The 25,929-nt window shown below is 48.4% G+C and overlaps 1 protein-coding gene across 1 annotated transcript; it reads right to left on the bottom strand.

Moving 5' to 3' along the window:
- On the bottom strand, window positions 1–25,929 carry TMEM201 (transmembrane protein 201). The gene is made up of 11 exons (XM_071575609.1): window positions 25,796–25,929; window positions 19,785–19,905; window positions 18,936–19,130; window positions 18,026–18,202; window positions 17,107–17,480; window positions 16,456–16,659; window positions 7,142–7,359; window positions 6,419–6,490; window positions 5,189–5,479; window positions 4,577–4,708; window positions 1–4,163 (listed from the first exon to the last, which is right to left on the bottom strand). The coding sequence occupies exons 1-11, from the start codon at window positions 25,867–25,869 to the stop codon at window positions 4,066–4,068; spliced, it is 1,956 nt and encodes a 651-aa protein (XP_071431710.1). The 5' UTR covers window positions 25,870–25,929; the 3' UTR covers window positions 1–4,065.

The raw sequence follows: 25,929 nt of genomic DNA, 5'->3' as shown, positions 1-25,929 counted from the left end.
TGAAAACTTACCCACTTTTATTTTTTTAAAGAAAAATATTCCTCTTTAAACACAAAGCATGAACTAAAAACCTCTGAGGAACAGCTTCTCCTTCCTCAGAGCACGTTTAACTAAACTGTACAGTGACAGAGCTCCCCAAAGAAGTACACACACATGACACACAGTCTTTCTTTCACAGGAAATGAGGTTTAGGACTCAAAGTTGTCCTCCTCACCCTCTCTAGACAGCCATTCAATCCCAAAGTACTCTGTACCTTAGTCCCACCACAGGACACAGTGATGATAATTTCTGGATGCAGAAAAAAAAAGTATTGGCCGAATTGGCCCTTTGCAGCCTTTTCACAAATGTCTGTGAGAGAGGTTAAGACCACTGTTATTTCCAGGAATGGTGCTTGGAAGAAAAAATATAGCAGCATCCACAGGCAACACCAGCCCTTCATTCCAGCTGCCCTGTTTTAATTAAGGAGCCCAGCCAGTCCTGCAGTGTTTTACAGGTGTTCCCACCACCCAAGAAAATGGAGTGGGAAGCAAACATTCACAGGCCAAATCTGTTGCTTGAACAAACAGCCTAAAATTCAGTGAATCTGGCCTACAAATGCCAGCAATGAGGTTTTCCTCCCCCCACAGTGACCAATTTCATGTCTATGTAAAAAGCTAAACTTGTTTTACCAATGTCCTCTATCCCATCAAATAGATACATGCATATTTGTCACATCTGATAAACTACCCAGACTGTGGAACTGGAACCAAACTCTAAAATCCAAGGTTTTTCTAAGTTGGAACAGCAAAATCATCTAAAGTATCTGCAAGGTCTCAGAACATGCCAAACAAGCCCATATCCAAAGAAAAAGTACCTGGGTGTTTTCAGTGGAAGGTAGGGAATGGAAAAGTTGTGGAAAGAGAGCTCATTCATACTCCACCTGATCATTAATTGTTGGTATTATTAAGTAACACTCAAATCTTTATCAGACCATTTTTTAAAAGACCTTTTCCATCCCACTCCAACAGTTTCTGCAGTAGGAAAAATATTAGAAAAATAAAATCTCCCCCTGAACAACACTGTATGAAGATCAACATCATCAGTCACCAAGATTTTTACAGGGAGACCAGATAAACTTTTGTTTCCTCCAAACCAGCTTCATATAGAAAAGAGCAGCAAGATAGACACAGTATCTGTGAGCGAGATTAAGGCCAACAATGTAAAGACAAACATGGGCTCTTATCTGTTGAAATGAAGAAACCCTCCAAATGTTTTTATACATCTGCACACACACACCCACACACACCCCACACACCCACACACACTCGTGTATTCCTCAAGCAAAGGCTTCCCAACTGTGAGAGCACCACTGGAGAGTGTTCTAGCACCAGAATGAAAAACTTTGTTGTCTTCCCTCTTCAGTAATAAAATCCAAAGTCTTTCTATTGCTTTGGACCAGGTCACCAAACACCCTTCCAGGAACAGTTTCAGAGCAGACACAGCAGTGCAGTGACAGGTCAGAGTGTTCTGTTCTGGAGCAGGGGTGGGAAGAGGCATGTTGTGACGCTGCAGCTCCTGGTTGCTGGAGAGGAGGAGAAGGTTTCTGTTGCAGTCTGGTCGAGACCGAGACCAACTTGGATCCAGGTGGGTGTGGTGGGCAAGCTCAGCACAGACTGGGAGGTGAAGGTGGGCAGTTTGCATACGTGGAGTCACAGTGCACATCTGTTGGTGTGACAAAGACAAGCAAAGCCACAGCCTTTTCTGGCAGCTTGTCTCTGTACAGGAGGCCCCTGGGTAGGACAAGGATCCGACAATGGGATATCTCACACTGCACCAGGACATCATGAAACCCAAACAGCAGAGCTTTACATAGAAGCTTGGAAGTTGGTCTGCCAGCTGTCTTGCCTATACACATGCTCAAGTGAGCCTGCAGAAGTCTATAAAAAGGGACAAAAATCTCTTTACAGCAAGGTTATGGGTCCAGTTTGGCTACAAGGAACAATTCATGCAAGTTACAATAGAATCCACCATCAACCCACAGCACATCTTCCTGCTGCAGGTCTCTCCTGGCTCTAGGCCTTTGTGTGGGAGGTGCTGGCTCTGCAGCCTCCAGCAGCTCTCGGAGGAGGCTGAGGGAGATGCAGAGTCAGGAGTGGCATCTGCTCAGCCTCTCAGAGCAGCACGGGTGGGTGAGTCTGTCCTCCAACTGTGCCATGCACAGCAGCACCAGCAGATCTCTCTACCAGGGAGGGTGGGAGCAGCAGCTGCTAAAACTATGCAGGGAAAGACAAAGAGAGACTTCATTTTTCAGTGCTTGCACCTGCAGCAAAGCCCCATTTAAGCTGTCCTATGCATGCTGAGTAGAGTCTGGCTATCACTGCAATGAGGGACTGAGACTGTGGTAGGGACTTAATTAAAACAAGCAAGGAAAGAACATGAGGTGAAAAGAAGGGTGATCATCACTCCGAGGTGTGAATTTCAGGTTCAGAGCAGAAAACGGTCATTCTGTTCAGAGCACAAGAGAGGGAACAGCAGCAAACTGAAAGGGAGGGAAGACACAGTAAGCACAACTCTAATTCAAGGTGCAAACTCAGGACAATGGGGCAGGGGAGAGAAATTTGAGGTAAAGGAGCCCAAAGAAAGAGAAATAGAAAAACTCTTAATAGAGTGAGTCTTGCTTCTGGAAATACACAGCTCATGCCAATCACCTCTCTTTTCATCAGCTATCTTTGACACACTAGTAAATCTTCTCTCTGCACTTGGTATTTAAGAATCAAAACATCAGGACGTTTATTTTCCCCTAAGATGCACTAAAAGATTCTGAGTGTTCAGCACAATCTCTAAATGGCCCCTGAATTCTAAGCAATGCTGAAGACTCACCCAAAAAATGCCCAAATGACAAAATGCTTTTAGAAATCAAGGGCTACTCCCCTTGGGTTAGAAAAGGAGAATCTGTCCAGAAGGTTGAACTGTACAGGTTTGGCATTTTTTCACTGAGAGCACCTGGGCATTTCACTAAGAAATACCTGAAACAGTTACTTAGCAAATGCCAACATCAGACTGAGGCATCAGGTTTGTGGGTAGGTGGATACAATCAAACAGAACCTCAGCCACCTCCACTAGAACAGATTTGTGCGATTTACAGCAAGAACCAGCTCTGCCACTCCCTGCTCCAGTGCAGCCACCAGCAGAGCTGGGAGCTGGAGCCCTCTGACTGTGGTGCAAATCACATGGGGGTCTCTGCTTGTTACAGACCTCACTGTAGCAGAAGGAATGGCTCCTGGGGAAAGCAAAGCACAGGCTCCCTCGTCCTGATGCAGCCACCAGAGGATGCCTGTCTGGGGGCTGTGCTCACCTGCAGCACAGCAGGGCTGGAGGATGCACAGACAGCAGGTGCTCAGAACCAGCATGATGAGAATGGGAAGTGGTCAAAGTGGCCTCAGGGCCAGGGCCAGGTGGAAGCACATGGACATCAAAGACGCAAGAACATGACAGAGCAGCCAAGGTCACCCATGTGCTCAGGCAAGCTTAAGGCAACTAAAGAAAATTCACTGATCGTTTAGAGGAGAGTGCCAAAGGGAAGAGAGAAGAGGAACCACTGAGCAGAGGCTGGGGATGCTGCCACAGTAGCCAAAGCTCAGCACCAGCTACTAAGCCACCCCTCTTCTCCAGCTCATGTGTTCTAGTTCTCCTCATTTTACCAGCACCATCAGCACGAGGTCAATATGTCAGAAAGAAGAGCTAGGGAGAGGTTCCTAAAAATGTAGCTCACTCATTTTCAGGATTGTGTCTCAGGTCAGTTCTTTTGAAAGAAAGTGTGTGGGCTGTTTGACTGGCCTCTTGCTTTGAACTGGAGCTTCCTGGGAATTTTGCTTGCCACCTCCAGGGGCAATCCTGGGATATGTTCTACCTGGAAGTGATGGCAGCAGCTACCCAGGTTCCTTGTCATGACAGGTGAATGTACAGTAGTTCTTTCAAAACCAGCATGCACCAGTGGCATGGCCATTAGACATGAAGCCATGGTTGAAGTCTTGCTGTCTCCTCAGGACCAGGTGGAACCAGAAAGAGAGGGAGTGCTGGCCCAGCTCAGCGCAGGCTTCTGTACACGTAGGCTGATGTGAACACAGCATTGAGGGTCAGGCTCACAGCCAGCAGGCCCCGCAGAGCAGAGGCACCAAAGCGACCTTAGGAGAGGAGAACACAGGGAAAAAAGGGAATAGCAGAGAGAGGTATTAAAGAACTGATGGGAACAGGGAACATATGCTGTACTGTTTCTCTCCCTTTGCTCAGTGTTTCCACCATAAGCAGTTCCTGTCAGGAAAGGTTGCTCTGCTCTCTTTGGCTCTATTTTCATCTCATCGCTGTTCTCAATACCTACATCCCCCTTTTCTTCTTCCTCACTTTAGCACCCTGGCAGTGTTCTTCAGACAGTCCAAAGAACAGGAGCAGCCTTGTTAAGGTCTTAGAATAGCAGGCACAAGTTCCATTTTGCTACTAATTTGTTTGACCTCAAGATCAGATCACTGCAGCACAGCAAAGACCTCAGTTACCTCCTGGAAGTTCTCATGCATGCCTGAAACACAGGACTTGCACTTACCTCTCCAGCCTGCCAAATCCTCCCCTTTGGTAGTTGTGTCTACCACACAGGTAGATGAGTGTGATGAGTGATCCTCCTTTTTGATGGAATTATCACTGCAAATACTCCCTCCTTCCATGGCAGATCTCATATCTGCAAGGAGAAAAGACAGGAAAATTCAAAAGGCACCTGTGGAAGCCAAAAGTAGCAGAAGTTACCAGAGTACAGCTAGACTTGAATAATGGATGTTTGCCTGGTAAAATTATGAAAAGATTGAGGACAGGAACTGGAAATAAAGGCAAATTGCACTGCCATGCTGTGTGTCATACACTGCCCACACCAGCACCACCACACCTGTGGTTAAAGGAGCTCTCCATGCCAGGTAAAGGCCGTGGCCAGCAGCACTCCTGGGGCACCACCAGTGAGAAAAGCCCCTCTGGTTGGGCAGCCAAGAGGGTCTCCAGGCCAGTGGATTCTCGAGGGAGCTTTGGCAGCCCACCACCATCACCACCTGCATTTCTCCTGAAGGTTTCCCCATCTACTGTGGCCCAGGTGTTGCACAGCTGTGCTTGCAAGCCCACTCCTTCCTCCCCAGGCCCTGCCAGGGTCACAGCAAGCTGCCAGCACACCTACCGGGCACTCCCCGCTCGCTGAGGCTCTTCCTGGGAAAACTGGGCAGCTCCGTGGCAAGGATGTTGCTGTCGGAGTGGGTGTGCTCCTCGGAGCCGCTGGGGGTGAGCAGGGCCTCGCTCTGCGAGGGGAACAGCAGCAGCTTCTGCCCCTGCAGGTTCAGGCGGGCAGGGCTGATGAGGGGCCGGCGGAACCGCAGCGACCCCGCGCTGGATGTCACCGATCCCGCCACGGATGGCGCCGGCGAGGGCAGCCGGGACGGGGCACAGCTGCCAGACAGCAGCGAGAAGTGCTCTGAAATGGAACATTCCCCAAGAGAAACCCATGAGATTATAAGCCCAGAACAACAGGCATGGCTTGCTTTAACAGTTCTACAAGAAAAAGGAATGGGAGTTGCAAATGTCCAATGTATCTTGTACTAAAATGCTTTATGTGAGTTCCCACAATGCAAAACATGGGATTTTTCTAAACCTGAGATTAGCTCAGTTGGTCAGAGTATGGTGCTAAGAACACCAGGGTTGTGAGTTTGATCCCTGTATAGGCCATTCACTTAAGAATTGGACTTTCTGATCCTTGTAGGTCCCTTCCAACTCAGAGTATTCGGTGAAATTCCACCTGCACTTCAGTACACTCAGGAGTGACTCAAGAATGGGGTTATCAGGAGCCTGCTGAGTTCTCCCTTTGCTCAGCTGTGTCCATCCAGGAGAGCCTGCATCACACATCTTGCAGGTAAATGGATTGTTCTGGCAAGTCCTTCAAAAGTTGTTGGGAAGGTGTATTAGCATGTGAGGTTTGCACAACTGGCCCAGGCTGTGATTGCATTTCCAGCACCACCAACAGCCAAGAGATCCACGTGGGTGAGAAGGGGAACAGGTAAGTCATGGGGGACAGGGGAGCCAAAGGGCAGGGCAGCCAGGGCAGCCTGGGGCAGGGAAAGTACAACAGAACAGTTAAAGTCTCCTATCAAAGCAGGCTCAACTCAGCTCAAGCAGGGAAGGGCTCCTTGTCTTGTCTCACTGTGAACTCTCTCGGGGAGAAGGACATCCAACACACGGAGCATCTGATTTTAATGCAATCCCACACTTAGCTGGGGCTCTCCCTGCAGCATTTCTAGCAGCAAAACCAACATTTCCCCTGGGATGTGAGCAGGGAGGAAAGAATTCAAGCAGCCCATGTGTTCCAGCCCACTCCCTGCAAATCCTGCAGAGTTGCTGTGGCAGCCCAGGGCAGTACCTGATGCAGGAGACTCCTTGGACTGAGAGGACAGCGAGGCTGGTCGACTTCCACTGAACAAGTAGCCAGAATCTAAAGGCAAAGATGAAACAATGTGAACCCAGCTGGCTCAGCTACTGGAGGTCTGTCCTTCAGAAATGCAATTGCATCATCCTGTCATCAATCTCACAAGGGGACAGGTGGGAAATGCAGGCAGGAAGATCGTCCCTGTTTTCCTGGGTCGGCTCTATGCCAGCAGCAGAATAATCCACTTTCCCAGCTGCAGCAGAACAGATCTGTCCAGCAGGCCCCAAAACCAAAATAAGACATCCTCCCCAAAATATCTGAAGCAGTACCATTTCTTTCACCACGTCAGTTATCCCAGTGCTCCAATGCCTTCCAAAAGCTGCTTTTCTCCATTCCCAAGTCTATCTGCTCCTTCCATCTCTGTCCCACACAAACCCTTGTAGCTTGTGTCATCCTGACCCAAATGCCTGGAGAAACCTCTGGATTTCAGTTACCCCACAGCAGGCAAGCACTCAGGGAGGCTCTTTGTTTCCCCAGGATGGCAATGGCACACTGTGCCATTCTGTCATGCCAACCCCAAATTCCTAATGCTGGTGATCCCCTGTGCCACAGGAGCAGCCACCCCCAGCTGCAGCGTGTGGGTGCCTCAGAGCTCCCTCCTGAGGCACTGCACCACTCCACTGCCACTGCCACGGGGACAGGGCCCTGCACACTTACCTGCCCTGGCCAAGGAGGGGATGGTACCCAGTGAGAGGGCCCTGTTGAGACGCCCAGGGAGGGAGGATGAGGAAGTTCTGCGTGGGGACCTGAAGAGCTGCTGGTTTGTCAGGTGGAGCAGACTGGGTGGTGTTGGGACAAAGAGAGACGTGGCAGGTGAAGGGAAGGCTGTCCCAGTGCCGTTGGGAAAGAGAGGCATGGAATCCCCAGAAAGGTACCTGCAAATGACACACAGGACAGACACTCAGCAAGGAGAAGCTCCAGTGACTGCCTCTCTCAGTTGTTTTGTTATCAGCTTTGAACTAACTTTGCAGGGCAGGGGTGCAGGATGCAGAATGCTGAAGAGCTTACAGGGGATGCTCCTGCACTTTGAAGCTGGGAAAGGACAAACTGCTCAGCCTTGCTTACATTACTGTGCACCAAACTTCCCACAATGCAGGGTGGAAAAGATGGTGAAACAGTGTAGGAACTCAGGTGCAAACAGGCACAGGACCTTGGGTCTCTCCCTGGATGAGAAAATTGCCCAGAGACACCAGAATGCTTTACAAAGTCCAGGTACTCATGGGATCAACAATAAAGCACATCTGTCTGCTGTGTGCACATTCCAACTGCATGGGGAGACTTGGCATGGCTGTGGGAAGCAGGTAATTATCTACGATGTTTTTAGTCTTTAGAAAGCAGAATCAACACCTCACTTGTGATGTCAGTACAGAGAAAAGGACTTTTATGGGTCCCTGGACAAAGATTTCAGCACAAGAGCTCTGTTTTAAAACTAACATTCAAACCTCCTTAACACATTTGCCTTTATTTATACTTCTGTGAGGTAATAAAGACTCACTACCCTTATTTTATAGATGGGAAAATTCTAAACTGAGGCCTAAACCATTAAATATCATTTCTCTGCATGTCACCATTAGCCCCAAGCATGTACCAGCACAGCCCCTCAGGGAGCTGTGCCCCTGCAGCACACACTCCACAACAGTCTTGCTCCTACTGCCTGAAAAACCAATCTCTGTTACAGTGCCTGGAAAGAATTTCCATTGGCAATAAAAATGGCAATTGTTTCTAGGTCTGTGACTTGTTTGCAGTGGGTTCTTTCCAAGTGAAAGAGTGGAGCTGCAGAACAGAGCCAGCAGCTTGAGAACACCAGACCAGAGAGAGTAGACAGAACATTCCTGTACCAGTTACTGATTTTTGAGTGCTGCAGACACAAACTGACTTCTGTTCTCTGCTAAAATAACTGTATGAGAGGACTTGGTATTTTCACTGTTTTCCTTACTACTCCCATAGTATCTTACACTCAATTACTACATGCAAATAAACCATGCAATTAATTTCTGACTGTTTCACCACCTAACTTTGCAGGGGTTTAAAATTTAAAAATCAACCTGAGCTGAGCAATCTGTCAAAGACTTACTCCTATTTTTACCTACTTTCTATTCCTCCTTGCAATCATGTGCTGATCTATGTGCACAGTTTAGCTGATTACATCACACTGGAGTCAGCTCTGAAGTCTCACTTGTGTCCTCACACCATCCAAATGAGTATTCCACAAAGGTTGCTATGTTAGAGGTATGGGAATTCTGTGCTATTTTAAACAATTGAATGAAAATACATGAAAGAAAGTCTAGACTATGAACCAGATCTGCTGTAAGATCCTTGTTTAGTTAGAAACAGGTAATACAATTGTCAGAGAAATCATGATGAACTTCTAGCAGAGTATGAAATGCATTATTTTTAAATAGAGATACAATTACAGTGCAATATTTGGAGGCTTTATCTCATTTCTGATGGAAATAGAGACAGATGAGAGCAGCAACATGGCCTTTCTTCTGTCAGAGGAAAGCCAGGAGTAAATGAGAGCATGAAGGAATACACACATCTCAGCCTTGTGCTGGCAGGTGATTTCTGCACTCGCAGATCTCTCCTGGAGGTCAAAGAGGTGATGCAGCAAAATTGTGCTGTGCTAACACGGCCAGGAGAAACAGATTAGAGCTAAGACTGCAACTGAAAACCTCTTACAAGAGCACTTATCTGCTACATGGGGCAGACATAACAATCCTGAGCAGCTTCATAGGCTGAACAACATCTTGAAGCAGGACAGCAGCAAAGGCTTCCTTTAGTCTTGCAGCAGAAACTGCCCAACCTCTTGAGGTGCCAGGACCTGGGAAGGGTGTCAGGCTTCCCTTTAGAGCACACAGACCCACATCTGCCCCACCACACACACACACACACACACACACACACACACACACACACACACACACAGTGTCCATCTCAGCTTTATAAGAGAAAATGAGTGGGAAAGGGAATTAGAAGTGCAGCTCAGGGCTATGATATGAATGACAGGAGAAAGTGGTACCTACCACTCACTGTGCCAAGGCTGTGCAGGGCCAGTCAGGGCATCACCTGGCAACAATGCAGCTCTTTTGTCCTAACTTTGCACCTCCTCTATCTTTGGGCTAAAGGACCCAACTCTACACAGCTCCTTGCTGCAGCAGTTTTAATGGGCTGGAAGACAGTAATTTATCACCTATAACCACAGTCTCTCCCTCACAATCCTGGGATTGTAACTGTTTTGGATCACTCTTCCAATGGCTCTGCTGCTCAACAGCCCCACTTCACCTCACCAAGTCAGTGCAGTCAGATCCCCGGGGCAGCTGAGGAATCACTTGCCTTGCACCATCCAGAAAAGAAACTTCTCTGGTTAGCAAAGAGGAGCTGAAGAATTTTAAGCATAGCATATTAATGCCTTAGGACTGAAAGCTGACCCAGGAATGGCTTAAATACTGCTCTATTCTGAACAAATTCCTGCCAAGGGTGCAAAATCCTATTTCTTTTCTCTGCACTCTTCTCCTCAGTGTTTGCCACTGCCAAGTCAAGAGGGCTTGATGCTTCTAAAAGCTGTCCTGGGAATGTGCTTCATGCCTGAGAATGGGCAGCTGGACTGAAACTTCTTTCAGAAACAGATGAAAAAAGGTGAGGAGATCAAGAGGATCATAAGGCAGGAAGCAACCACATCACAGCCCTGGACTGGAGCACTGCAGCTGTGCCTCTGCTCCAAGCCATTTGTGATAATAATGGGACTGGCAACAGGGAAAAATTAAGGAAAAAAAAAGGGATAAAAAAAGAAAAAAAGGCTCTGGAGTCAGACAGTTTGTGGAAATAGTCAGGGCCCGGAAGCCGTTTATTTCAGAACTTGATATTGTGAACAGCAAAAATCGGGCATCTTAATTAGTGTTTACAATGATCACAGCATTACTAGACAGTTGGGCACAACTCTGCTACATAGATACTTTAAATAAATAGAAGGTTAAATAAGAGTATTACATGGTATGGGACTGTACACGGTCCTGCAGAGACACCTCCTGCCAGCAGAGCCTCCCCTCCTCTGTCCCAACACCTCCCTCTTATCCACAGACACCACCATATGTGTGTGCCTATTTAATTCACATTTTAACCAGAGATGCTGCATTCTGGGACAGAGGGAGACAGGGAAGGGCACAGGGCATGTCAGACTACAGGGCTGGCTGGGCACACTCCCCTGTCAGAGAATTCAGCCCATTAGGAGGAAGGTAAGATGCAGCCACAGGCAGGCACCTTGTGCTGAGTGCTCAGGCTGACCTGCCTGGGGCAGCCAGGGGGTAAAATGTTCCCTCTGCACTGAATGTCCCCTCACAGCTGGGCTGGGAGTTCTCCAGGTACAGCTGCACCCTTTCCCCAGCACTGAGGGTGCAGAGCAGCTCCCTGTGACCCCCCTGCTGCTGGGACAGCAGCACTCTGTGTGCCCTGACCAGGCACTGCTCTGCTCTGAGCTGCTGCATCTCATCAGCTGGGCCACAACCTGTGCCTACAGTCAGGTTCACCAAATCAGGAGTAAAGAGCAATATATGAATAAGTAACAGGCACAGGGAGAAGGGAGAATCATGATAAAAAAGGGCACAGGTCTCAGACACATTAATGTTTTGATGGTGACACAGAGAGATAAGAAACTTTAGCTGCCAGGACTAAGATCTCTTCTCTCCTACATGGTGTCCTGCTTTGGATGAAAAAGGAAGGCTGAATTAGAGCTGAAAACACTCCAGCTGTCAGGTCCTGCACTAACATCTTCCAGAGTACAGATGTCTGGCATCAATTCTGCCTTCCCTCCTACTGGTGGCACACAGGTCCTGTGTCTACACAAATCCAGACTTGCTGGCACGACAAAAATGCTCAGGGAGCCTCTTCCTGCCTGTATAAACAGCTTTGGTCCCACATGAGGCTTGACAGGGGGTGACTTCAGGACTGAGTACTGTCCCTTTCACAGGAGAGCACCTGCCACGGCTCAGAGTGGCCCCAAGTGTACTCACAGGTGACAGCACACTTGGAATCACCTGGCAGGTTCCATGTGACAGCACACAACTTCAAAAGCATCTCTTTAAAAACCAAAGCAAAGCCACATGCCACAGCTCCCTGCTTTCACAAGCAGAGTCAGTCTGCAGCAATCACCTGGCTATTAATTATATTAATTTTTATAAGAGCATAAATATTTTGTCCACAATGCATTAATACATGCTTCCTATGATTATTAGCATGATTATTAGCTTCACATAATTTCAGAGTACTTGAAGAATATTCATCAAGCCAAAATAAAACACCACTACACTGTTTTTATCTTCCCCTCATGTCCTCCCCCTCTGCCACAGCCCAGTGAGCTCAGCTCACCAGGGCATGCACAGCATGGATGGAGGAAAGGAGGGGTTAACAGAAATGAAAAAATGGGATATAAATATACTGTATTCAGAATGGTGAAGGGCCACAAAGGGGTCAGTTTGCATGCACTGATGTCAGTGAGGGCTTCAGAAGTAGCAGCAGCAGAGATGCTGACTTGGTTGCTAGTTCTGGGTTCTCCCTCAACCCCTTAAGAGTCTGCAGAGCTGCTCAGAAATTTAAGAGTGCAGCCCAAGTGTCCTCCTGTGCCCTGTCACACTCACTGGGGGCAGCTGAAGGACAGGAGCAGGGGCCTGGCAGACACACAGGCACCACTGTCTCATGTTGCAGCCTCGGTGGTTCCACTGAAGCAAAGCAACACAGTGTCATCAAAAATCTTGTCCAGGGAAAGGCACTTAATGAACCCACATCAGCCTCTCTGTAAATCTGGCTCTGCTGGGCAGGGTACAAGGTTTTGAGTTGGCAGATCAGCCATGACCACTGAGAGCCAGAGTCAGGCACTTGGAGATGGAGCAGATCTGATTCCAAGTGACACACAAACCCACTAACAATCCCTCCCCACCTCAGCTCCACTCTGCTGTACCATCCTCTGGTCCACACACCAGCACGTGGCCAGTGTGAAAAAGCAGCACCTCCAATTAGGGGCTTTTGGGCTAAAACCCTCTAATATTGTTAAGATGTTTGCATGCTCTGACCTGCATGGCTGGGAGAACTCTCAGGCAGCAGAGCTGCCTCTGATAACCACAGGTTACCACGTGTTCCTCTCTGGCCTGAAACAAGAGTCTGGCTGAGTGAAAACAAGAAGCTCAAAGCACTGATCAGGTGGTTCTGGATGCTTTTGTGTCAGCTGTGTTCATCAGCTACCAGCCCTTTGTCAGCTCCTACCCCATCCAGCAGCAGGAGATGTGTACCAGACAGGGTTTGGCATTGGTTCCTTTTTTGTGTCACACAAAATAGCACCTGGGCTGCACAGGGACTGCAGGACTGTGCTCAGGGATGTTGTAGCACCACAATAGCTGAGCTGGGAGCACACATTTCCTTCTGCTGGACTCGCTGTGGGGGAAGCAATCCTGCAGCCAAGGATGTATCTGACTGCTGGCTATGTCCTAACTGAACCTCGAATGAGAAATGCAAACACCTTCCACACAACCCACAGCATGTCAAGGGTGTCTGGAACAGTCTCTTTGGCATTAAATCAGGCATGGCAAGGACAGTCTTAGTGAAGGCAGTGGTGATTTACCTTTTTTCTTTTCCCCAAAAACATGCCACAGTAAAACACTGCAAACTTACAACTGATCTTCTACAGGCCTCTGTAGATGCAACTGGTACAGACTGAATGCTACAGCTCATGAGCCAGAACACCCTTGGAAAATCCCACCCTTCTCCTTTCTTCTCTTTCCCCTAAAAGATCCACCCTCAGCAAAAGCATGAGAGACCAAACATGTGAGAAAAGTAGAAAGAGAGGAGACTCAGCATCAGTCTCTAAAAGACCCAAAATTGAACTGCTGCAAGTTTGGTTTTGAGGCTCTGAGGGTTTTTTTTTGTTTTTAGAAGCAGCAGCACAGACATGCTGAGGCACCAAGAAGGGGGGGAAATAAGCTGACACCTGAGCAAAGGCAAAAGCTTCTTTGGCATTAAAATTGAAGCCCACTTCAATATGTTACTTCGTTTCACCCATGAAATTTTTCCAATTACAAATCCAAAACTCTTAAATTTGAAGTCATGAACAAAGTGCCACAGAGATCAGTTGTACAGCTTGGCCATAAAACAGAGCAGCTTTCTGATGTTTTGACATATAAATTAGTGCAACTTGTAAATACACTTCATTTGTATTAATCTGCATAAAGCAAAGACAAATGGACTTGTTTGTATTCAACTGCAATTAACATATTTCCCAGATTAAGAGACTTTAACTCGGTAGAGATTTGCACTTGCTGTGCAAACAGAGCTAAAATATTCCTTAAACAGGATTATTCAGGCTGAATTCACAGTGTAAATCCCACTCCTTCCCACAGTTCTGCCAACAGCCTATTCCCAATATTTAGTTGCATCCTTCCCATCCCAGCACTGCACAGGATGAAAATAACAGAAAAGAACAGATGTGGTAAAACAACATTTAAAAGCAAAATGTCATAAAAGGTGCCTGACCCCAGGGGGCTCAAGGATGGGGCAAGTTTAAATTGACAGAAAAGACCCAAAGTGCTCCTGAAGAGAATGGAGGAAAACAGCTGATCAGAGGAGACAGGGGGCACTGGAACAGGACACTGATGCCTAACACAGCCTTGACTTGCAGCTCCTGAAAGCAAAATATCCTCAGAGGCTGCCAAGCAACTTTAGAAGCTGCCACTGAAAGTTTCTTTGCTACTGGGCAAGAAAATTTGGACAGATTAATTTTATTCTTATATAAAAAGGGCATTGGTGATAAAATCAGGCATGACATTACCATGGCCATCCCCACAGTCTGTCAGCTGCTCACACCCCTCCTCCTTCCAGCATTTTACTTCAGTTTGAAAGTCTGAGACTGGAATAGGAAGCAACCAGTGACTGTGAGCTGGAAGACAAGTGGTAAGTGATGGAAAGGTGGAAGGTGCAACCAGACCTTGCAGTGCTGGGTTCCCTTTGTGGATAAGTAAGTAAATGACCTCAGAGCAGCATCACTGCCAAGCACCAGAATGGAGACAGGTGTTCTGTGAGCTTGGAGGTGGCTATTGCAGTTACCTGAAGGCACTGGGAAAAGGTTCCAAAGGAGAGCCCAGATGGGAAGCAGGTCTGTGTGGCCCCTTCCCTTGCTAAGTCACAGCACATGGTCCCTCAGCCAGGAGTGCACCTTCCCTGACACTCAGCCTGGCTGGTTGTTCAAGAACCTCACAGAGCTTTAGTCAGTGCCCCCTTTGTGCTTTCACAGTGATCACTGGTTGGAAGAACAGTAACTACAAAAAGCTACCAAATCTTTTCTTTCCTTTAAAAAAGCTTTGCTAATTGCACCAGCATCTGCAGCTCCCAGTAGTGTCTGAATCTTCCAGCAGGAGCTGCAGATACTTCACAGTGAGAGCTCCATTCTGATTCTTTTAGAGTATATAAGATCATGACACCAAACTCACTTACATCAGACTATGAGTGTGGAACTTCCACTCTGCTATTCTGAACAGAAGAAAACACCAGATCTTCACTAACTGCTATTTCTTCTGGGAAGATCCAGAACCATATAAGAAACTCAGTGGAGTGTCTTGCAAACAGCAGTGCAGGATAATCACACTGCTCACCCCAAGAGGCCCCAAAAGTCAATCCCACAAAAACCCCAAGCAGTTGGAAGCTCCTTCCTCCCCACAGGGCAACACCCTGTTATCCCAGCTTTCAGCAGAGACTGCCAGGCACTCAAGTCACAATTTCCAGATCCCTTTTTTCAGCAGCATTGGCACCAATGCCAGACTTCAAAAAAGAACCCCTCCAAAGAACCCCCAAAATTCATCTCTGTTGCCAAGAAGTCCCCCAGCAGAGCTCCCAGCCCTTCCTATAGCACACCCTACCTGTGTTCTCAGCAATAAACATTGCCTGAGTTAAGTAGTGATGAACAATGAAAGCTGACCATGTATCACAGTATAAGGTTGTTACTTCCATGTTTCTTCTCTTTCTAAGGCTACAGGTCTGGAGGAACATATGCATTTTTATCCAGTTGTGCTTGTACACAGATGTTCCTCAGGGGATGGGTGGGTAAAAATACTCAAAGAATACTGGCATTGAAAGCAACAGCCACTGGTGGAGCTGAAAATTTAGCCTCAAACAGCTGAATACTTTCAGGTATTAAGACACCCTGAGCTACAGGACTTTTTAAAGCACCCTTTTGAATACATTATTGGAGTTCCAGACAACAGCACTTAAGGACACTTCTCCATTTAAAACAGGAGCCAGGAGAAGGGCAGAGCTAGAAAACATGCAGGTCAGTGATGCTACAGAGTGGAAGGCAAGAAGAACTTGGTTATGGGCTACATGTGGATTCCTTGTGTGCCTGGACACCACAGTGTTACCACAGCACATGGCACGAGGACTCCAAATCCAGAGGCAAGTTCCCATTAGTTCCAAATTAAAATGATCAGCACCATTAGAAAAGTGAAGGTGGCCTGGGCCCCATGGTGGATCAAGGCAGAGGGTTCCTCTGTGGGTGGCTAAGGATGGATAGGCAGTGAGAAGAACTGGGAGGACAGGAGGAGCCAAAGTCTCTTTGGCTGGAGGAGCAGAATGAGGAGGAGGAGGCTGCATTTATGGAGCAGTTTGTGTGGCAGCTGCTGGAAGAACTGGCTTTGGGGAAGTTGGGTGTTTGCACTGCTGACATAGGATGCAGGAGGAAGGGAGAATGGAGGCAGCAGGAGTAGCTTCCATGGCTAGCAGTGGAAATGCTCCAAGCAGCTAGCACAGTGGTAAGCAAGGATGGGACCAAAAAATAATATATATATATAAAAAGGAAGAAGAGATCTTCACTGCTTATCTAATTTTAAAAAAAAAGGATCAAAGGAAGGAAAACAAAAAGAGGAGAGAGAAGCACCAGTCGCAAAGAGTTCACAAGGGCTTTCTGCTCCTTCCCCCAGCGTCACTGCTCTGGCTCTGACCTTCGGGGCCGGACTCTCCGCTGGCCCGTTGCCTTCCGCGTGGCCACGGCGGCGGTGAAGCCCACCAGGCAGCACAAGGACGTGGTGCCAAACTTGGCCGTGTCCAGCCAGCTGGGCACTTCCATCTTCAGGTACCTCTCAGCCAAATGCAGGCTCATCACCACGAACCACAGCACCGAAGCGAACGCGTCGATTCTCCGCAGTCTGCAATGAAAAAAGCCCAAACAGGAGTTTAAACACCAGCGAGGAAGGAGAGGGAAGGTGGGGAAAGGTGGGGAGGGTACATGGACTGAGCAGGTTATGTACTGCCCCTGACTGGAGTTGTATCATATATCATGTATCACCCATCACGCAGCCCTGCCCACTGCTGTGCAAGCATCTGAATACATCAGTTCCATTTTCTACCAGAGCTGCACACGGAACTTTTCATTCACAGTAATTCAAGCTTAAATTGAATGAATCAAGGCACAGATCCAAAGCAAGCTCTGCTGTCTCCACCCAGCTGGCTGGCAACCCAAAAACCAACAGTGCCACCCAGTACTACGTGTGCCATTCTGCCAAATGTTTACCCCTGGACCACTGAGTCAGACTGAAGACCTCCAATATAACACAGTTTTCATGAAGTGAGCAAGAAGCCACGTGCACACCCACCTGATCCTCCCGGCCAGGAACATGGCCAGCAGGCAGGTGAACAGCCCCAGCACAGCCACGGCCATCTGGTGGTTCTTGCCGTAAGCCCACGCGGCACTCAGGGTGTCCAGCACATGCTCTGGGAGCAGCCGGAGCAGCTCCCGCCAGCCTGGTGGCCTCACTGAGGTGCCACTGCCAGTCCTGTTCCCAAGGGATGCAGGGCCAGAGGGAGCGGGAGCAGGAGCAGGGACTGCTGTGCTCAGGGAGAAGGGGTTGCCTGATCCATACAAGGCCATCAGAACCAGGAATGCACAGCTGAGGAAGGCCAGGAACCGCAGGAGAATCACCTGAGCTGGCGTGGTTATGGAAGCAGAGGAGGAGGATGAACATAAATTCTGTAGAAGAAGGGAGAGACACCTTGTCAGAAGATGGATCAACTGCAGGAAGGTTTGGAAATGGTGCTTCATGAAACACTTCCAGACTCTGTGGTTTATTGGACTGTTTTGTTCATGTCCTTCTAAGTCTCTGTACACCACATGGGGTGTTGTAGACTATCAAGGAGCAACTGCAGAGCTATGAGCAGAAGCCAAGGTCATGCAGGGAGAATGCTGTAATTCACTTCCCATTGTTCTTTTTCCTTTAGTAGTCTCTAGTTTCCTACTCATAAATTGGCCTCCCTACCTCCCTTTTCTGCCTGTCCCATCATTTTCTTTCCACCCTGTTGTTATTACATTAGACTTGCCTTCTGGCAACTGCACTGAGTGACACCAGCAAGAGGAAAACCTCAAACTAACATCAGGAGCATCTGTGGCAACTCTCCTGTACTCTTCTAAAGTGCTGGTTTAGAAGCAGCTCCCAGGGTCAGGCAGCCCCAAGGCCCAGCAGCAAACCCAGGTGCAGTGGTGCCCAGTGCTCTGCACACCCTCCTGAGTTCCCTCACCTGAGCATAGGCCTTGTCTGTCTCGCGGCGCTTGAAGTGGTGGCTGAGCAGCAGGGCCCGCAGCTGGCGGTTCTGGTGTTTGATGTAATACTCCACAGCAGCCTGGCACGGGCGGCACAGCTTGTAGGTCTGCTCCAGGTGGTGTCTGTACACCTCAATCTCCTCATCGTATTTCCCCTGGGGAGAGAACAGGAGAGGAAACACAGGTGAGCACTGCAGGTCCCTCACCAGTTAACATGTTTGCTATGAAGAGGTGAACAAAGTGTGATTCCAGTCTCCAGAGGAACAACCTCCTGACACCAGGCCTGAAGAGTGGCCAGGCTGGAGGCCAGGCATGCAGCCAGCCTCACATACAGCTGAGCCAGCCTCCATGTCCCAAGAAACAAGGCAAAGAGCCTTGGAGAAAGCTCCTGTGGCCCAATTTCAGGAAGCTGAATTTCTGAGGCCCTGTTTTGCTGTGTTTGTTGAGACCTTACGAACTCAACACAAGAGGTGAGACAAGTAACTAGAATTGCTCTTCCCCTCCTCAAATGAGGCGAAACAAAACACCTGTTGCCACTTCACTCCACTGTGCAGGAGAAAGAGACAAGCACTGGAATTGTGAGCTGATCTCAGCAATGTTGTGGGCTCAAGTTTCAATTTCCAGTGCTCATCTAGAACAGGGCATTACACTCTGGCTTTGGAGTAGAATTAGGTAAATTGGCAACACTAATCAGTAACCTTCTCTGCACTGGAGTATCACATGGTGCTTCTGAAGACTACTGGAGCATCATTCAACACTGAAAAACAGCTCTCTCCCCTGATTACAAGGCTGCAGCACAGAATTAAACCCAGCAGGAATAGCAGACAGATGCATGGGAATGCCTTGGTCAAACACTCTCATTGATGGCAGTGCCTGCCCAACACTCACCTCCTCCCTTGGTGAGAACGAAGCCAACTGTTTGATTTTCATGGTTTGGTGGTTGTTGCATTTCTTGCAGAGCAGAATTTGGCTGCTCACCCACTGCTGAGGTTTGGTAGGATCACAGAAAGTCGTCCCACCTGACACAACATGGTTAAGGTGTTCCATGTACTGGGCAGGGATGGGCTTGTTGTAGTCTCCATTCTGACAAAAAGCAGGAGGGGAAGCAAACTTTAGATCCTAAAATCAAAGCTAGGTTGACAGTAAGATTCCCTAAGCTATGTCAGGAGCTCTACATGCCATGCATTCACCTATGTCACAAAATAAGTAAGTAAAAAAGGAGACAAAATGCTTCAAATCTTCTCCCCACCTCTACTGTTCCACACACCTACTGCAGGAAGCTGGTGGTGCTGGACTCTGGCTTAAGACAGGCTTTGTTATTTAACAGAATAAAAAACAGAGATGAATAATGTTTTAATATATTGTTGCCTATTGATGCTATTTTATTATTATATTGATATTTAATTAATATTAATTAACATTGTTAATGTTTGGATATAGTGTTTCATGTATTTTTTAAAAAATAATTCTTAAAAGATCTGTCAAGGTCATTTTTGCCCTTTAAAGCAAGGGAGAAAAATCTGTCTCTATTATCCCAGTCAGCACATCCCAGTGCAGTGGGTTCCTTCTTCAAGGAATCAACCCCTGAGCTCCCAGTGCTCAGCACCGCTGTCACACTGCTGGATGCTCACCTGCACTGGCCTGCATCCTCTCCAGGGAGGAGCAGGGCCTTCCCAGAGCTGTGTCCCACAGGCCATGCCCCTCCCCAGCCCCCTGGAAGCCACTGGTCCCAGTTACCTCCTGGAAGCCGTTGTACTGCTCGCAGTTGGGGCAGTCCCAGCAGTTGCGATTCCCGTAGGGCACCACCGTGTCCTGGTTGCAGAACCAGCAGTTCACTGTCACGTGTGTGGGCTTCTTCCTGTTGGGAAGGGAAAGGGGTCAGGCAGGAACACTGAACTCAGCTGGCACAGAGGAAGGCAATGGCTTTCAAACAGGGAAATGCAAGAGGGGCTGGGAAAACAATCAGTCTTCCCATTCTGTGTGCTGAATGATACAACTCGGGGTAGTCTTTTAGCAATGAAAAGGTGGATTGTTAAAGCAGAAATAAATTCTGCCTGGACCTCTGTGCTGGTACCACAAACACCAACTCCCCTGTTTTCCAGGGGCATATCCTCTCCATAATCAGCAGTGTTATTGTATGAGAAGGGTGCAGTAGAGTTGATGCTTAACACACAGAATTCCAGGAAAAGGAAGTTGTGATCCACAGGAGCTGCCTATGGTGGTGCTCAGAAACCCAGGAAATGGTCTCATGGCCATGGTTCTGTGTGCCCTGCTTGGCAGAAAATTTTTCAAGGGCAAGGGCATTATCCCAAGGTTCAGGCACTGTAAGTAGCTGTTTCTTCACAGCTTTAGATACTAAAGAACTGAGGAAACAACACATCTTTCCTGAGAACGGAAGGGATAAAGACTTGATCCATGAGTGCCTTGTTTTTCAAAGCAATCCTGTTAGAACAGCAGCCAATACAGACAAACAGCTGTGACATGACCCCCATCACAACAGGTTGTGACAGATGCTTGAGCAAAGAACTCCAGTGCCCTGGGCCTGCCTGCTATAGAAAGGTCTGCATTTGTCTCCAACTCAGAGCAATCCCCAGGAGGAGCTCCCTGGCAGGCCAGGGCAGCACAGCCCAGCTGTCTGGGTTTGTCAGAACCAGCCTCACTTCCCAGGGGGGCAGCTGCCCAGGGGCAGCTCTGCAGACAGACGGACCCAGCTGCCACCAGCCCAAAGTCATTAATCTGTGTGGCTCCACTGCAGCACCAAGGAAAGCAAAAGGGGGGCTCACAGAGGGCCTGGCAAGCAAACAACAGGAGCCAAAATGCTCCCACTTGAGAGTAACTTTTCTTCATGGTCTAACAGTCACTGCTACAAAATTCTGTAGCAAAAGACTTTCTGAATGCTGAAGTGTTGTCTGGCACCCTGCAATGAAATGGGCAGGGGAGTCTTCCCTTCCCTCTCAGCCATCACCTTCGTAGCTGGATGTCAATAATTAGCATTTTTCTTCACTCCCATTTCCACAGACCATGCCTTGAAACTTGGTTCATAAAATGTCAAACCCTTAAGCAATGCCTGGGCCTCCTGTTTGGGTACTAACAACGAGATTAAGCTTGTAAAGAAGCACTGAAACTCCTGAGTGCATTGAGGATTCCCTGCCAGATGCTGAAAGAAAATGGCTGGAGCTACTTGGGTGACAGATTCTCATCCCAAAATAGATGCAAACACCCACACCCCTCTTAAAATGAATATTCCCTGCTCAACTTTCTTCAGTGCCAAGGGGGCTCAAAACAGTAACTGATGTGAGTTAAAAACACCACTGCTGAAACTAACAGGCAAAAAAAGAGTTTAAAGCAGACAACTCTAGGTTGCTTGTCTGAGTTATCCACGAGCTCCCACTGCCCAAATGCCAAGCAAACCAGTTGTCAAAACAGCCACGTGAAGGATGGACAGCAACACCTGTTGGTCCTGGTTTCATCTCTCTGTCCCAGGGGTAAAAGCTGTGAAAATATAACATGCATTCTTCCTTAACCACCAAAATAAAACCCCTAATGCTCCTTGAGCACAGACTTTACAGCAAGCACAGCCTGAACTGCACACACTGAGAGAGATTATGGCACAAGTCCCAGGTACTGCAGGACAATCCACAACCCCACCCTCATGCCACTGTTCACCATCCTCTGGCATCCATGGAAAGAACACCACACTTCAGCCTCTCCCACCCCAGTCTCTCCCATGCCATGCCAGAGGAGGTGGAAGCACTGCTGTCCAGGATAACACAGAAGTGGGAAGCACAGGCTGAAAAATAAGTAAAACATTCATGCTATAAAAGAGGAGTCAGTGCCAAACCCTATCTGAGAACCTTCTAATACCAGAGACCAAATCCTCAGTACAGTTGAGACCTTTCCATCTTTACAAACAGGATTCCTCTTCTCCTCTTGAGGCTGAGGAGGTGCTACTAAGGATTGAATAGCAGCACTTCATTCTTACAATGTATGCAAAAGAAATGGCTAAATCCTGGATTATTCAGGATAAAAGGCAATAATCCTTCCTTTTGTGAACCTATGATCTGTTGCCATAGAAATAGGTGCAAAAAATCCCAAGTTCCCAATCTGCAGGATGCAAAAAGAACAAGGGAGGAAAAGGGTTATTTTAGGCAAGAACATGTAGGTGGGGTGCTGGTTTTCTAGTAATTGGGCAGGACTTTAAAAACAAAAAGCAAGTACTGCATTTGCAAAGACTCTCAGATACAGATTTAATGACTTTGGAGCTATATTTACCTTGACTGCATTCAGGCAGCAGCTGAAGGTAATAAGGCAGAGCTCTGAAGTCACATCCTGAGATGAGACAGACAATGCAAACTGAGCACTCACCATGTGCTCAACCTCTTGCAAAACACCAGGCAAATCATCCCTGAGGAGTTAATGATGTACCACTGCACTAACCCAAACCAGGTTCACTGGACACAGAACCTCCCTGCAAAACAAAACCTGAGCAACAAGAAGTGATTGAATTACTTCCAGCACAGAGAGATTCCATTCACAGCTCACCTGCTGTGCTAACTCTGTGTGTAACCTGCACACGCAAACAAGCTCAAAAAACCCCCCAGGCTTGCATAAATTGTTTTGCAGGTAGAAGATATTTACTTAAGACAACACAGAGGGGAAAATACCTGCAGTGAACTCAGTTAGGGGACCAACACCTAAATGTCTGACATTGCTCAGGTAACACAAAATGTTCCTTTATGAGAGGTTGTTGGATTCCTTTATTTTGCTCACAAAAATCAGCTTGCAGTTCTGCAGGTCCCATTGGCAAACACTGGTAGCAACTGGTTTGTGTCTGTCACATAATATAAGAGGAACTCAGGTCCCTTCCAATTCCCAGCACTCTTCACTATTCCTCATTTATACAGATATTTAAGGTCATGTTGAAGTCTGCTCTTTTAATGGAATGCCAGAAGAACAGTCTCCCTGATAAGTACTGATAATAATAAATATTTTAGTTTGCATCTATTCCCCACCCCCTTTACTACTAGGTCAGAAGATGAAGATGTTTGGTTTTCCATATTCTTAAAAGAAACCACTGGTGGATGTGCAGCTCTTTGCTGGGTTATCCTCAAACTCTACCAAGGATCAGAAGAAAAACCCAATTCTCAGTGAAAAGTATTTAAAGTAGCACTCTACATTGTGGCACAACAAAGCAATTCTACAAAAGGCTGTGCCAGCAGATCTGAAGGGAAGGCACACTAAGGAAGAGGAGCTGTTTTGCACAGATCATCCCCAAGGCACAGACCAAAGCATGGCGTGGCACAGCCCAGCTCACCAGCAGGGAAGCTCCTGGGTATTCCCAGGTTGTGCCCATGTCCATCACCTGCCAGTAAAGGGGCCTGTCAGTGCAGATCCAGGGCTAAACCCCATTTTCCAATGCATGGAAAACACATCAATCACATCTGTGTAAATTCCAGCAGGCAAAGCAGTCACAGACACACTTGCTCAGAACTAACAGCTGTAACAAGGTTGAAGATTTAGCCACAAGACCACATTTCTGGTATGGTGTCACTCAGAGGTTACAGTGCAGCCTGTCCTCTCCCACGGGCCAGACTCAGTGTCCTCTTACCAGGGAACAAGGTGCCAGTGGCCCTGGGCAGGGACACAGACTCTGGGCAGGGACACAGACCCACAGCCATAAGCACCCCCTGGGCTGCCAGAACTGTGAAACTGCAGCTTCAGCAACTTAAATACTCTGCAGAGCACTGGCCACAGAACAGGATGCTCCAGGAAAGGTGCCTCTTTTTGCCATTGCAGCACTTCTGACAGGGTTCCCAACACAACAAACCAGCTGCACGGCAGTTCCTGAGCTCCCACTGGCCTCTTTTAGTGAGCCACAGCTCATCCTGACTTTGTGTCTTCCACCTGCAGGAGCAGCAGCCTCTGCCATCCCTGACCCAAGAAAGATCCTCCTGGGGCTCTCTCTGTCAGTACTGACAGCAGGTCAGGAGCCAACAGTCAGGAGGGGCACAGAAAATGATGGCAATGTGGCTGCAGCTGCTGGTCTGAATTCCACACCCCAACCTCCAACAGCCAGGCTGTGATCTCAAAGAAAGACCACAAAATGCATCAGAGGTTTCCTATCTGGCCCAAACTCACGTGGATTAAGAGTTCCTGTGCGTATCTGGACATCAAATCTTTTATCACCTTGATACAAAAAAGCAAAGGCAGCATCCTATTTGTGTTTGACATCATGTCTGTGTCCCTTACAAAGCTGTCCTTGATGACCATGGAAGATTCATCTAACTAAGGCAGAGTGAGAAACCTGGTACTATCAGAATAGTACTGAGAAACAAACATGTAGCCCCAAAGAATTATCAAGGTCACCTCCTAGAAGAATTTACCAGCAGTCTTCAAGGACTTGGGAAGAAATGCTTTCCATTCCAGAGACCTTTTGACGAACGTGAGCAAAACAAATCCAATCTCCTCCCTCAAAAGGCATGTTAGCTTCAGCTGGGTCAAAGAAATGCTGCTGCTTCACTGGGATTGCTTTAGGCCACCAGGATTCTTGGCTACCCTAAATATGTCATAGAAATGCCAAGTCCTGTATATAGGCTAATGTACCACTGATCATTTATGTGGTCACATGAACAGCAAAGGCTTTAGAGAGAACTTTAAGCATCATATTTTGAATGTAGAAAGAGGCGTGTAGTGGAAAGTGTAAACTTGAAGTGAACCTTAACACAGGGAGCCCTTGGGGCTGCCTTTCCTCCAGCAGAAGCACTCGATAGATGGAGAGACTGCTGTCTGTTGCTATAAAGACTAAAGTGCCTCATATTCCACACATCCCCACGTCCCTGTCACGCTATGCTAGATTAGAATCTGTCAAATTAAGCTTCACTCCTTTTATGAGATCTGTATCCTGACATCTCCCCTGATGCTTTTCAAGCCTGGTTTCCAACTGGTCTGAATTTGCCCTAAGTTTCTGTGCAATTAAGAAAACAAGTAACCAAATAATTTTGCTCCCTAATCAATCATTTTGACTTCTGTGGAATCCCCCCGAGCTCCAGCACCGCACTAAGGGCGCAGTTACCCCCAGCAGTTCTGCCCTCACTCCTCACCACCAGCACAGGCAGGAGGGCAGAACTGCAGGGATTTTCTCCCTCCCTGCCTCAAACACGTCAGGAGAAAGGGGCAGATCCCGATGGCGAGGGCAGCCCCGCGTACTCCCCGCTCGCCCCGCAGCGAGGATGCTCCGCGGGACACACAGAGACCATTGCGGGGACAGGGGACAGCAGCGGGTCCTGCCGCTCACCCGCCCCGACAGCGCCGGGACGGACCCGGGCACGGCGAGGGGACGGGCCCGGGGGCACAGACACGGACACAGTCACGGTGTCCCCACCCGTGGTGACCCCTCGCACACACACGATGTCCCCCCACACGAACACACACGCGGTGTCCCCCTCCACACACACGATGTCCCCCCACACGAACACACACGCGGTGTCCCCCTCCACACACACGATGTCCCCCCACACGAACACACACGCGGTGTCCCCCTCCACACACACGATGTTCCCACACACACAGACATGGTGTCCTCACCGTGGTGTCCCCACACACATACCGTGTCCCCACACCCGCCGGGCGGGCCCCGGTCTCCGCATGGCGCCTTTCCCGCCGGCGCGGGCCGCATCCCGCCATGGCCTGCCTGCCTTCCCTCCCTCCTCTCCTTTCCTTCCCTCCCCTCCCCGCCGCACCGGCCGTACCTCCGCGCGATGCGGTAGAGCAGCAGCCCCGCGGCCGCGGCGCAGGCAGTGACGCCCAGCCCAGCTCCGTCCATGCCGGCCCTGCGCGGCCCCGGCGGCGGCGGCGGCAGCGGCGCTTTGTACGCGGCGCGGCC

The sequence above is a fragment of the Pithys albifrons genome, chromosome 22 (genome assembly GCF_047495875.1).
Source record: "Pithys albifrons albifrons isolate INPA30051 chromosome 22, PitAlb_v1, whole genome shotgun sequence".
Taxonomy (NCBI): Eukaryota; Metazoa; Chordata; class Aves; order Passeriformes; family Thamnophilidae; genus Pithys; species Pithys albifrons.
The sequence above is the reverse complement of the archived record's forward strand: the minus strand, read 5'-3'. Positions and strand labels throughout refer to the sequence as shown.

Bases quoted from the DNA above. Each gene is read 5' to 3' on its own strand.
- TMEM201 (XM_071575609.1), bottom strand. From the start codon at position 25,869: ATGGACGGAGCTGGGCTGGGCGTCACTGCCTGCGCCGCGGCCGCGGGG. The intron at 5,480-6,418 runs GTACTGCCCTGG...GTTCCATTTCAG, and splicing joins CAAGGAGTCTCCTGCATCAG to AGCACTTCTCGCTGCTGTCT. The intron at 4,164-4,576 runs GTAAGTGCAAGT...TCCTCTCCTAAG, and splicing joins GGATTTGGCAGGCTGGAGAG to GTCGCTTTGGTGCCTCTGCT.